The sequence below is a fragment of the Castor canadensis genome, chromosome 10 (assembly GCF_047511655.1).
Source record: "Castor canadensis chromosome 10, mCasCan1.hap1v2, whole genome shotgun sequence".
NCBI lineage: Eukaryota > Metazoa > Chordata > Mammalia > Rodentia > Castoridae > Castor > Castor canadensis.
Genome location: NC_133395.1, coordinates 11,107,878 through 11,122,606, shown reverse-complemented (window position 1 = coordinate 11,122,606; position 14,729 = coordinate 11,107,878). Strand labels below are relative to the sequence as shown.

At 38.6% G+C, this 14,729-nt stretch overlaps 1 protein-coding gene across 3 annotated transcripts in view; it reads left to right on the top strand.

Annotated features, from left to right (window-relative positions):
* Pcca (propionyl-CoA carboxylase subunit alpha) overlaps positions 1-14,729 on the top strand; it is a 356,147-nt gene that overhangs the window by 280,991 nt on the left and 60,427 nt on the right. For all 3 annotated transcript variants that reach the window (XM_074043045.1, XM_074043043.1, XM_074043044.1), the window contains one exon: positions 256-309. In XM_074043045.1, the coding sequence (XP_073899146.1) occupies positions 256-309 (54 nt within the window). The remainder of the gene's footprint in view (positions 1-255; positions 310-14,729) is intronic.

The following is a 14,729-nucleotide window of genomic DNA, read 5'->3' as shown; positions in this document are numbered from 1 at the left end:
GATGCTAGACATTTCTTATTAAATGGAACCACCTATGTGTTCCTTTGTGATTGACTTCTGTTGTAGCAGGTGTTGGTACTTCATTCCTTTTTATGGCCAAGTATGATTCCACTCTGTGGACCTACTGTATTTTGTTTATCCATTCATCAGTTGATGGATATTTGGATCTCGGGGGGCATTATGAACATTTGTTACAAGTTTTTGTGTGGATGCAGTGTCGTTTTATACCTTGTTTTTCTTTTTTTTTTTTTTTAGTGTCTTTTGCGAGAAGCAGGTGGAAACATGCACATTCAGTTTCTTGGTACAGTGGTAAGTACCAAAATAATACTCTGTGTATTCTATTAATTTATAGAGAAAAGACGTAGTCAGTGATTTTAGCCTGTATGTTTCTAGCTGGCTTTATTGTAGTTTTATTTTGCTGTTAAATAGAGATGTCTTTCTGCTAGAAAGACAGGTTCCTAAATGTGTGAGAAACATTTCCATGATGGACTTACTTGAGTTACTTCTTATTAGCAATTTTCAGTTTGTTGAGTATTTTAAGTACTTTTATGTATTGGAGATTTTCTCTGTGTTATCAAATTAAGAATAAGAACATATGATTTAAAGATACTTTTGAAAACAATGAAATTGATTTTTTACCTCAGTTTTCTTTCTAGCTTTCTCTATTAGATCCTTTGAAATCTGTTTCCAGTGAAACTGAATAATAGTTTTGTATCTTAATTTTTTTGCCTAAATATTACTAATTCTTTTTATGTGTTATTAAGAAATATTCATAAGCCTCATTTCAGTGGAGCTGTGTTTAACATTGTGATAGGTAGATGTGACATATTGTACTTCTCCCTGAATCCCAGATGTTAGATGTTTAGGTTATCTCTACTTTTTGCCATTACAAAAATAATGCATTTGAATAAGTTATTCAAAATAACTTATTTTGGTTTGTAACTTACTTTTTTTAAAGTTTGAATTGCTTTCAAAATGTATAAGATACATTTCTTCCTAAATACAATCAAAACTATGAATAATTTTAGGTTTATTACACATATTTCCAGTTCTTTCATCTCTCATTAGAACACCACCCATCATATATTAGAGTAGTACTTTGTGCCTCCACTAATACTAGCCATAATTATCTAAACTATTTAACTTTATGGGCTGAAAACAGGCTTACTGGATTAGTTGCTGTTTTACATGTAAGCTTATAATTATTAGTAGCGCTAGTTGTCATTTTCAAATAGTTTATTTAAAGACACACTTTAAAAAAATTTTTATTGCTGTTATATTTGAATATTTCTCTATGTATTCATTTACTAGGTATTATTTATAACATGCAGTATGCCTGTTCTTACCTGTTGGGTACCTTGTTCAGAATGTAGATTCGTGTTGGATATTTCTGATAGTTTTGTCAGTTTATTAAGACTATCAGAGAGGCCTATGGCTTGGATATAAAATGTAGTAATGTTGGAGCCAGTAAGGAAGGATATTTATAATGTGTGTTTACTTATGGTTGTATAGTGATGTATGTAAAGCTTATTTATAGGAAGTATTTGTATAGTGGTATGTATATAGGCAGGCACTTGCTCAGCGTAACCTAAACTTTAGGTATTATGGTTTCTTGTTTTTCTGACTAATAAAGAAGTACAGGCTTACTGTAAACAAAATTAATATTATTGAATTGTGTATATGAGAAGTTGTATTATGGTTCTTCAAAGAAAATGGACCTGACAGAGTGGGTGTATGAGTGAGTGTATCTATGTATATGCAGAGAAAACGAGAAGAAATACTTATTTTAGGGCAGGTCAGTAGTCTGGCAACCTAGGGAGAAGTTGCAGTTCAAGTCCAAGGTGGTCTTCCGGCTGAATTCCTCCATGTTGGTTGGTCATTTTCCACTGAGTCCCTCACATAATTGGATGAGGCCCACCTATATTGTTAATCTCATCTAAAAACTACCTTGACAGAAACATCTAAGATAACATTTGACCAGCTGTCTAGATACTGTGGCCTCTCTAAGTTGACACATAAAATTAAGCATCATAGAAGTATATATCACATCCCCTAGAGGTATTTGAGTTACTAAGTATGGCCGTATTCTTCCAGAAATAGACATCTTTCCATGCAGCAGTAAATCTTGGACATCCTTCTGTGTCAGTATTTAAAGCCATTCTTTTTAATGAGTATACAGAATTGATTTCTGCCCCTCAGTGCATATGCTAGTAAAGACACTTATGCTGCCTTTGTTACTGAACAAGTCTACTGGAATTCTAATAGAGAAATCTCACACTTCATTTGTTCTTGATAGCTGCAATCTTCCTCCCCCTAAACAAGACAAAAAGTTCTCCCACAAATTTTCCTATCTCCACAAATGGCAACTTGAGCTAGAACCAGCATTGTATTTGATTTCTTCTTCTTTTTTTTTTTTTTGTGGCAGTACTGGGGTTTGAACTCAGGCCCTCACGCTTGCCAGGCAGGCATTTGAGTCATTCTGCCAACCCTGTTGTGTTGGGTCTTGTCAAGGTATGGTCTTGCAAACTATTTGCCTGGGTTCTGCTCTCTGCTTCCTGAATAGCTAGGATTACAGGTGTAAGGCACGGTGCCTAGCTCTATTCCTTCCTTTCTTTATAGTTTGTTGTTGCTATTATTGTTTTTGTGGTGCTGGGAATGGAACAAATGGATTAAAAGTAAGTGTAGAAGCCTGTTTGAGACCTTAGAGATAAATCAGTCTGTCTTCCTTAGATAAGGAAACTGCCTCAGAAAGCACAGCATGACTTATCCTGGTTTTATATTCCTGTGGTAGGTAGAGCCAAGAAGGGTACATCAGTGCTCATTCCATCAGCAAATGCCCTTTAACTTCACTACTTTCATTCACTTTAAGCCCTCAATCATACTAGCAGAAAAAGTACATGCATGCCCCCTTCCTAAGCAATCCATAAAAAAAAAAGATGGAAAAGAGAATTTTATGGCACTGACACTCCCCTCTGCTGCTAGTAAATGAGAGATAGATTGCTAATGACTCCCAAAGAGGCTGTGGGTCCATGCTGTTTATACAGAGAGAGAATGTAAATTTCTAAAGCAATTTCTAGAAAAAAAAATCTACAACAGCAGTTTAGATGACCCATGGCATTTGTTGTGTTGAATTTTCTTTCTTTTGGGAGGGGAGCAGTACTGGGGTTCTGCACTTGCTAGGCAGGTGCTCTACCATTTGAGCTATGCCTTCAGCCCTAAATTTTCTATGTGCATTAATTGGCAATAATGGATCCATATGAAAGAGGGATGTTACAAGAAGTACAGATTACTCTCTAGCTCTTGTGCTGTCTCGGTGGACGTGTCTGAAGCAGATGGAGTTTCCAGGACACAGGGCAAGAACAAGAGCATGTGCTGAAAGACTCCCTTTAGAATTTTAAGTATTGATGAACTTCAGTGTTCAAAAAAGAATTTAATTTTAGACAAAGATACATATTTTTATATCACTAAGGTTTAAAAATAATGCCAGTGTTTCAATTGAGAGAAGGTATAGACATAAAAATAATTGATTTGCTCGTATTTTTACTCACTGTGAACTTTGAAAAAGTCAGTTTTTTGTTACTTTCTCTTCCAGTATCTTATTGCTTTTTAAAAACTTGGTTTTACTAGGTGTTATGTAAATGTTAAGTATTATGCAAATTATTATAACTATATATGTTTACTGGTACACTTAAAAGAATATTTTATAAAAACCTTTGTTAAGTTTTAAAGAATAAAAGATATACCTACCATGGAGTTTATCTTAAAAAAAAAAAAAGTAACCTTAGTCAGGTCACATACACCCCATAGGAAACTTTTTCCTATATTTATAATTTCTTTCTTTTCTTTTATCATTTTACCTCATATTTGCATTCCTAAATTATACACAATTCTGTTTTACTTGCTTTTAAACTGGATATATATATATATATATATATATATAGAGAGAGAGAGAGAGAGAGAGAGAGAGAGAGACTCTTGTGTTCTGAATTCACTATGGCATGGTTCTTTTGCTCTGTGTTGTTTGTGAGAGTTACCTGTTGTGTGTAGCTATTCTCACAACTGTATAGGATGTTGTGATAAACTGTTCTGCTGGTGGTGAGCATTGGGTGGGTTCTAGTTTTTTTTTGCTATAACTCTTCCTGCTACCATAAACATTTCTGTATATGGGTACATGTGTCCTGATGGTGCACATGGGATGAGACCACATATATGTGGAAATTTAGTCCACTGGAATATTATGTGGATTTTTAATAAGGCAGGAAAGGTTACGTTGGTGTCCTATGACTAGTTCTGACCCTGAGCTACAAATGGAAGTGTCAGCAACTGTGAAGGATTTGAGATTTGCCCAATTTGCAGGTTGACAGATTAGCCTGCTATAGTTTCATGGACACTGCCAGAGGACATGAGACTCCAGGGTCAGAGGCAAGGACAGATTACTACAATGTCAGAGGCATCATTTCTCTGAGCCCACATTCCCCCAGATGAGGCAGAGGGCCCATAGTTCCTGCACACACAATGGATAGCACTGCAGAAGAATTCTGAGCTCAGGGAACCAGAGTCTCTATAAGTTGGCAGTAATTGTGCCCGCTTTTCATTCCTGTGTACCAACATCCTCCAGAGCAAAGGACAGTCAGCATCTTATTCCTAAGAAGTGGGAAAATGCAGGAGACCTATGGAGATTTGTCTCTTACAGTGACTTGTGTCAGTCAGTCACTCCTGGCCAGAGGCAGCTAAGAGCCAAGTATGAGATCTAGGCCTGTTTTGTTACCCTTGAAAACATTTTGTTACATTGATGTGCCTATGTTGTTACTTGTCCCTGGGTGAAGTGTGGTGCTGAACACTGCCATCTCCAACCTCCAGTGGACTGGATTCATATCCCAGCTCACTGCAATATACAACCTGGGACCTGTTTATAGAACCTATCTTGTCCACTTAGATAGATTTCAGACTCATATAAAGGGTATAGATTTGACATTCACTAGATTTATTCTGTCCCCTGTGAAACCTTTGTCTCATGATTTTCAACCCAAGCCTAAGGTCTCTTTTTTTCTGTTTAGAGCATCCACATTTTGCCTTCAGTCTATCAATTTCCTTTATCTCCTACTCCTCAAATGTCATTTATGAAACTCAGTATTACTTTCCTGGGCTGTAACAGCAGATTACCACTGCAGATGGCCTAGGACAGCAAAAATGTGTCTTCTTACTGTCCTGGAGGCCAAAAGTCTAAGATCAAAATGTGGGCTCAGGTGGCTCCTCACAGAGGCTCTCAGGGAGGATCTGACATGCTTTCTCCCACCTTCCGGTAGTGGCTGGTGTCCTTGGCATTCCATGGGTTATAGTTGTTATTCCAGTTTCCTGCTGTCATGTGGCCTTTTTCTCTGTTTGCACATGTTCGTTCCCATGAATCTAAGGACACCAATTTCCAGATTTAGTGTTCCCCTAAATCCAGTAATATCTCATCCTAACTAATTCCATCTGCAAAGATCCTATTTCCAGATAAGGTCACATCTATGAAGTTCGGGTAGACGTGAGTTTTTAGATGGCATTGTTCAGCCTAGTACACAGCACCAATACTGCTTAGGACCATGCTTTGTTAACACCTCTCTTGAGGGTGGCCATTTATTTTCCTGAGTATTTCCATGCCTGTTATCACCCATGTAACCAGACTTGCCTTCCCATACTCAGACATCTGAAACAGAAGGCAAAAGTGAGCATAGGGAGGTTAAATAACTATTCTGTGCTGGTAACTGGTAGAACCTGGATGCAAAAACCAGGTCTTTTTTTATTTTAAGGTCAAGCACTCACTGTCAGAGTACCTTAAATACCAACTGTTTGACTGTGTACCCCAGGGAGCTCCCTGCAGTGCCTGCCCAGTACAACTGTTTCTGTCAACTGGGACTATTGTAACAAAATACTACAGACTGGGTGTCTTAAACAACATACGTTTATTTGTTATGGGTGGGGAAGCTGGGAAGTCCAAATATAAGGTGCCAGCTGATTCAGTTCCTGGTGAGGGTCTTTTCCTGGCTTGCAGGTGGCCACCTTCTTTTGCTGTATCTTTACATGGCAGAGGGGGCATGGTGGGGTGGGGGGGGTGAAGGGAAAGAGGAGAGAGACAGACAGTCAGACAGAAAAGCACTCACATTCCTCTCCTCTCTCTCCTCCTCTTCTAACAAAGGCACTAATCCCATTATGAGGGTTCCACTCTGATGACCTCATCTAAGCCTAATCACTTCCCAAAGGCCCCAGCTCCAAATACTGTCATATTGAGGATTAGAGCCTTGATGTATGAATATGTGGGGCAAGGGTACACAAACATTCAGTCCATAACATACAGAGTTGGTAAGCTACATGTCCCCGAAGTTTTCCAGGATACCTGCTTATTTCAAATGGTAAGTTGCTTGGTTTGTTTTATTTCACTTTGTTTACATTCTGTGACACTATGTGTACATCAGACATTATAAGCTTACAAAGAAATGTAAGTGGTACTATTTAGCTGAGCCAGAATTCCTTACTGGAATTATGCTAAACAATAGGATAAAATTTTTTTTTATTGAAGAATGCAGAAGTTGCTATTTCATTCAGTTTTCTCTTTGTATTCCAATAATCATTTATATTTAATTTTTAAAGCACTGCAGAATTATGGCAAACATGCCTCAGTGAGACGGAAATTTTTTTTTCTTGGAAAAGCACTGCTGATTGCCCAAAAGGGAAGCTAAGCTTAGCCTCCTGAACAGCCTCTTTATGGCTGTGTTATTGGCATTCACCCAAATACTCTTGAGGAACTATCAAATGCTATGTCTTTGAAGCTTAGCCAGAGATCTTAATGAAACCAAATGATGCTGAAGTTCTTAAAGCTAATTTAAATCTCAAACTGTACATTTTAAATTAAGCGTTCATTGATAATAAATATACTTTAGTTCTTATTAGCCTTGAAAGCTTGAGTGATAATATCAGTAGAATAAACATGTTTGACAAAGATTTACCATTAAGAGTGCTATTAATATGACCCTTGATACACCAGCACAATTAGATTTCAAAGGAAGCATTTACGAAGTAACAGCGATTAATGACAACCATCGAAAACAATTTTGAACTCCATCAGTTTAACTCAGGAGGGTAAACTTAATATGATAATTCATCTAGTTGAATTGTATCAGCTTAGCAGGAAAGTATGTAAATATGTGACCCTTACCTGGCTTCTAAATGGATGCTGTGCTGATAGATTTACCAGTTCCATTAAAGAACTTTGGGGAACTTTGGAATTTCAGCAATTGTTCCCTTGGAGGCTGAAAACCCAACCTGATCTCATACTGGGACCATTCTGGTCTGCATATTTCCATAATTTGCCTTTGCTACTAATATGACAGCAAGACACAAATAACTGTTTCTAATAATATCAGATGGAGTTGTAGAGGACAGCATTTTAATGTAGTGAAAGACCTCCCCGTGGGGTTGTTATTGCTACCATAGAACAGCAGCTACACAGTTGCAACTGCAGTCTCTTAATTGATTCGTTTAATTAGCAAGAGCTGAAGCTTGGGCTGTATCTTGTCATCTGATATCCCAGGGCCTAAAATTTGCATCATTCATATTTATAGATATATGAACATCATCAAAAAGTTCTGTTTCTTCTGAAAATTCACTTTGTGTGTTGAAATTCAATGAAGACGACTCATATTTATGTGAGATCCAAATAATTGGAAAATGAAAAGAACTGCATTTGTTATCGTTTTTCTTCATACCTTCTCTTTGAAGTAGTAAACAATGCCATGAGTTCTGTATAGGTATGGTCTTCCAAAAATAAATTTTGAAAGAACTTTGTGAGTCTTCCATGCCATATAAATGGCAACCAATCCTTCAACATACATGTCTGACCTTCTGTCCCATGTCTTTCTCTGCATCAGTGGAGTTTCAGGAATGATGTGATGGCTATTGGGATTTCTCACTCATTGGTCCAGGTAACTGTCCACGTGTCCCAGCCTGCCTTTCAGCCACCTGAGTCCTGCTGGCTTACACTTTCCGTTTGTATTCCTTCCTTGGCAGGGCCTCAGACTGGATTGCCCCTTGGGACTTCCCTACTTCTCCCATATTGCACTGGTTCCCGCTTTCCTGGGACAGGGAAAAGAAGGTGATGAGAAGTGTGTGACATAGAAACCAGAACCCTCCTTAGATGTGGCACCTGCTGGTCCACACTCTCCTCTATTCCTGACACTTTCCCACCTAGCACCTGAAAGCATGTGGTAGCCAAAGAACAGAAGTTTAGTGGAGGCTGATGATGCTTTCAGATATTTACACATTTTTATAATGCTCAGAAAAAGATAAATGTATAGCCTCCCATCTTGCATTTCCCCTGATATGCAAACTTCCAGCCAAAGTATGGATAGAACAAAGTTTTATGAAATGTGCTAAAAATGCAGTCTTAATGTTGAACATTGTTTTGTGATAATGTGTGTTCTGTGTACCACATATCCAATATAAGAATGAGCTTTTGGTATGTAACTTGTTTAGTTTATATTCTTTTGAAATTGGCACATTCTATGTATATAAAAGTTTAATTATTAATACCCAGTTATGGAATACATTATGAACAAAATTTTAAGGAAATAATTGATGGCTTCCTATACTCAATGCTAGGAAGTTGGCTAGATGAAGATGACTTTGTTTCTGCCCTTAAGTGACATACTAGCACTGGGCATGGTGGCACAGGCCTACAATCCCTGCACTCAAGAAGCTGAGGCAAGAGGATTGTGAGTTTTAAGCTGGCCTGGACTACATAGAAAGACCCTGACACATTAAAAAAAAAGAAAAAAAAAGAAAAGAAAAGAAAAGGCATGGTGGCCATGGGGTGAAGACAAACAAATGATACTTTGACTGTATGGTAAGTGCTGAGGTGGATTGTGCACAGGCTAGTGCAGTAGCAGAGAGAATTACAGATTTTTTAACTTTACTTTTTTATTATTACAAAGCCTGATATAAACATCCAGACCATGCAGGTCATAGCTCTCTGGTTAAGAATCTACACTTCACTTGTCAAATATACCTCAATAAACCTGGGGAGGAAAGCAGCTGCATCTTGTATTCTATTAGACATTGCATTTTGATACTGAGGCCTAGCATTTAATGCTATGAATGTAGTCCATCATTATCTTATATCAATTGATCATCTAATATATGATAGACACTGAATTTTGGCAAATCAAGGAAAAAGATACCCTCACCATCAGTCAGCCTGTGTCCCCTAAAGATATGGAGCAGAAGCAGCCAGTTATTATCTAGTGAGATAAGAATGATAACAGAGGTGTATATGAAGGAGAGGTGTTCTAGGGCTGATAAAGGAAGTGGAGTCCTGACCAGCCCACGCAGGAGACAACTCTAGTTCAGGCTACAACTGTAAGGATGACTCAAGTTTGCAAGAGAGAAAAGCATTTCAGAGAGAGAGGATCAGTGTCTACAAAGGCTTGGAGACAAGTTCAGAAACTGATGGGAGAGAAAGTGAAGGTCCAGAGGCCTGAGGATACCCAGGTGCTTAAGGGCAAGCAGGCTGACTAGTGAGGATGGCAGTAGGGTGGACAAAAGTCCATTCAGGAGGGGAAAATAGAATAGCAGGAACTAAATAGAAAAATGGGACTGTGCCAAGGATATTGGTTATTCTCTAGACTTTGGGGTTCGTTGAGAGATTTGAATGAAGAGGGTCACAGTATCACTGGATATTAAGTGTCTTCTTCCTGTTGGCTCACAAATACAAGAGCAGAAGTGATGTAGATAATAAGTTGGATTTTGACTATTTTTAGTTAAAAAGGCCAAAGAGACATCTAAGATGTAAGAAACACTTCTGATATGGAGATCAGGAAAAAGATTAGGGTGAGTGAGTAAGTTGATGCTTCATCTACAGTAGAAGTGAGATCGAAGCTGTTCAGTAGGTGAGGTAGCAGAGGCCAGGCTGAGAATGGAACTCTGAGAAATGCCCATATCTAAGGGGGAGGCTTCTGTCCTCTAGACTAATTGTCACTTACAAAATTATTGCTTTGTTGTTCAAATACATTATGTTATATGTTGCTATTGATTTCACACTATCTCAAACCTAGGGTATCACTAATTATTTCAGAATTATCTCAACATCTTGTTGCCATCTATCCAAAATTTTCAAAACAAAATCAGTTTTAATAAATAACTTAATGCCTCACATTTGTATGGTGCTTTAGGGTTTTAGACTATTTCTACCTGTATTAACGCACTTAGTTCCATTCAGTTTCTAACATAAATAGGCCATGGAGCACCTGAGAATTACTTATAAAAAAAATTAAACATGCAATACTCCTCAGAATGTTGACAGTTTAAAATATTTGTGATTACTGAGTTACACATATGCAAGAAATTTCCACAACCACTACAAGGATGTCAATGAATATTGAAGCAGGCAGGAGTAGGGGAAGGAAAAATAAATAAAACTTAACTTTCTGTGTTTGAATCTCAGATCCTCTTTCTACTGACTTGGTGAACTTCAACAAATTACTTAACTGCTCTGGTCCTCAACTTTCTCATCAGCAAGGTAGACTGCTACTTCTATAGAAAGAAAATGTCTTTAAAATGCCTGAAAAGAACAGGCACTTGGTATGTAATAGTTCAGATCTCATTACAACCATCTCCTCACTTTGCTTCATTTGACTTGTGTTTTTCCCTCTTTTTTTTTCTTACTTGCTCGAAATTTGATCTCAATTGAGCCCACAATTTAGTGCTTATTCTATAGAAAAACTCATAATGAAAATCTTTTTTATTTGAAAGCCAAATTTTTGTTCATCCTTTGGCTATGACCTCAGTACAGTTGAACATACTGTTTGTCAGTGAATGCTAAGTTAAAGCACATACCTAATCTGTACCTGGTGGCAGTGAGATACTTAAGAACACCTGTTTCAGTGAAGAATAATGAACAACACCAAGAGTAAACCTTGACCAGAGAAGACCTTGGTTCCTTGTGTTTGATTGAACATTGCTGCTTAAGAAAAGTTGGATTGAAAAGGCAAATGCTTCTGCTACAGAATGTGGGTAAACTTTCTTTTACCCACCTCACTTAGAAAGAGCTGTCATTTTCATTGGGCCATTCAGGTCACTGTGTGTATTGCTTTGTATTGTTCTCTGCTCTTTCATACCTATAAACTGATTGTTGTTGCTCCTTATTTATAGTGACAATGATGTGAAAATCTCTCTTTTCAAATGGGCAAGTGAACTAAACAGAACTTTCTCAAAAGAAGAAATTCAGATGGCCAAAAAACACATGAAAAAATGCTCACCATCTCTAGCAATAAAGGAAATGCAAATTAAAACCACACTAAGATTCCACCTCACCCCTGTTAGAATAGCCATCATCAGCAACACCACCAACAACAGGTGTTGGCGAGGATGCGGGGAAAAAGGAACCCTCTTACACTGTTGGTGGGAACGTAGACTAGTACAACCACTCTGGAAAAAAATTTGGAGGCTACTTAAAAAGCTAGACATCGATCTACCATTTGATCCAGCAATACCACTCTTGGAGATATACCCAAAAGACTGTGACTCAGGTTACTCCAGAGGCACCTGCACACCCATGTTTATTGCGGCACTATTCACAATAGCCAAGTTATGGAAACAGCCAAGATGCCCCACCACCGACAAATGGATTAAGAAAATGTGGTATCTATACACAATGGAATTTTATGCAGCCATAAAGAAGAACGAAATGTTATCATTCGCTGGCTAATGGATGGAATTGGAGAACATCATTCTGAGTGAGGTTAGCCTGGCCCAAAAGACCAAAAATCGTATGTTCTCCCTCATATGTGGACATTAGATCAAGGGCAAACACAACAAGGGGATTGGACTATGAGCACATGATAAAAGCGAGAGCACACAAGGGAGGGGTGAGGATAGGTAAGACACCTAAAAAACTAGCTAGCATTTGTTGCCCTTAACGCAGAGAAACTAAAGCAGATACCTTAAAAGCAACTGAGGCCAATAGGAAAAGGAGACCAGGAACTAGAGAAAAGGTGAGATCAAAAAGAATTAACCTAGAAGGTAACACCCACGCACAGGAAATCAATGTGAGTCAATGCCCTGTATAACTATCCTTATCTCAACCAGCAATAACCCTTGTTCCTTCCTATTATTGCTTATACTCTCTCTACAACAAAATGAGAAATAAGGGCAAAATAGTTTCTGCTGGGTATTGAGGGGGTGGGGGGGAGAGGGAGGGGAGGAGTGGATGGTAAGGGAGGGGGTGGGGGCAGGGGGGAGAAATGACCCAAGCCTTGTATGCACATATGAATAATAAAATAAAATAAAATAAAATAAAATCTTTCTTATAGAAGCCATGTCTAAGTCAGTGGTTCTCAAACTTGATCACACATAAGAATCACCTGGAATCCAGGTGCTGGTGGCTCACAGATATAATCCTAGCTACCGGGTAGACTGAGATTGGGAGGATCAAGGTTTAAGGTCAGATAGGGCAAATAGTTCCAGAGACCCCTATCAAAAATAACCAGGGCTGAAGTGGTAGAGTGCCTGCTTTGCATGTGCAAAGCTCTGAGTTCAAACCCCAATCCACCAAAAGAAGCACTCAGAATGCTTATTGAAATTGTAGGTTCCCAGATCCCATTCCCAGAGAAGCTGACTCCCTCCATCTGAGGTGAGTTCTAGCAATCTCCATTCACAGAAAGAAACTTAAAATACACCAACACTAGCATTTGAAATGTATTTTGACAATTAATTTAAAATTAGTATCAAATTTAGTTAATTGATGCATACTACTTGGTGTTATGAGCCAAGCATATGAACAGTATCCTGGATATTTCTTATAAGAGAATGGCATGTCATTATTAAACATACTTTCATAACACACAATCTTCTTTACCAGGCAGAAACATGATAGAATCTAAAGTATAATTAAATTTTGTGTCATCAACTGTATCATACCACTTCAGTACAGTCTTATCATATGCGCAGTTCTTTTGATTTACACTCAGTTATTTCAAGTCTTGTATCCATAGACAATGATCATTTTTATTTTGGCCTAGAGAGGGTTTTTCAGTCTTGGTAGAATTGATGTTTTGTACTGAATAACTCCTTTTCTTAGTGAATTGCCCTGCACGTGATGTGACACTGAACAGCATCCTAGCTTCTGCCAGTGAGACACCAGAACATGTCCCCAGATGTAACAACCCATATTGTCTCCAGGCTTTGCTAAATGGCCCTCCCACAGAAGGTGGGGGCCGGCTTTGAGAGTTTCTTTTTATTTCACTAATGTATGAAATTCTAGAGGTTAAGTCTCTCGACTTTTAGTGGCCTGAAACTTACCAAGTGTCATACGCATGTGACCTACGTGACTATCTTATGCAAAGAAAATGTCAGATTGTCCCATCCAGATGTTTTATTGCTTTAGGGACATGTTTAACTATTAGCTGTCTGGAAGCATGTAAGACTACTTTTTCTTCATCTGCCACATGGTGGATCATAAACCAGATCTGCCATGGACAGCCATTCATGGAATGTCGACAGATCCTCACTTGTGTGATATGCGTGTGTGATTTGGTTCCTTTTAACTATTTGAATAGGCAGATGGATTGTCATTGTTTACCAAAGACACATCCTGAGTGAATGGTGACAGGGACAATTAAAATACCTTATTTTAGAGGCTGCTGTTCTTCATGTGACTTTGTGACATCCTCTCATCTTCCCAGTGAGACAGAGTACATAACAGGCAGCACCTCACAAACGCATCTGCAAATTGGTGTTTTTTGGCTCTTTTGCTGCCATTTAGTTGCCTGGTTACTTCATGTGTTGTAGCATTTTCTCCCTGTGTAGAGAGATATATGCCTGTGCCTTAGGAGGCAGGCAAGCAATAGATAGCAGTGTCCCTGCTGTGTGTTTCTGAGAGGTTGCTTTCCCAAACTGCCATATTGTTTTTGAATGGTGTAAATTCTTGAAATTTTGGGGACAACTCAGGTAATTCCTAAGGTACCACTGTTAATTACCCAAGTTAATTACCAGGCATCAGGGGACATAGTTACACTGTGAGGTGCTCTTGTTTGAAATAGAATCCCTGCCTTATTTAGTGAATAAGTTCTGACACTTACCCTGCAATTCACTATGTCCACAAGATCTCCCCACCCCTCTTGTGTCTTAGCCACTCATTAAGCTAATCTTTAAAACAGAAGTGGCTAAGGAGACTTTGCTGAGTGCCTGCCTCTGGCCTGACTTGCTTTGTGTTCTCAGCTCCTTGCATTCTTATGGCCCTGTGAGAGAACACCAGTAAAACCCCCACCTTACAGATAAAATAATGCCTGTGTTATAAACTTAAGAAATCAAATGACTGGCTCAGAGTGGCTTTTACAGAAAGGGCAGCGGCAGGATCAACCAAGACTTGAAGACAGACCCTTCAACAAGAGCAGTTGGGAGTTAGTATGTACTTTTGCCAGTGGTCTTTTGCCCTTCCTTGTGATGCCTGACTGCCAAGTGGGAAGCAGCGTGGGGGCTAAGCCAGCTCTTCTGTGTCTGACCTTAGAGACCTGCTGCCTAGTGCAGCACAGGGTGAAGTCCATGTCCCTCTGTTTCCCTTGTCAAGGGCTTTTGTGTTGGGTGGGGGTTCTTTTTTTTTTTTTTTTTTTTTACAAAAGGTACTAATATTTTCACAAATAAGTTCTGTAGGTAGTAAAAGTGGATTAAATTGCAATTTGATTTTAAGCCTTTCCTCT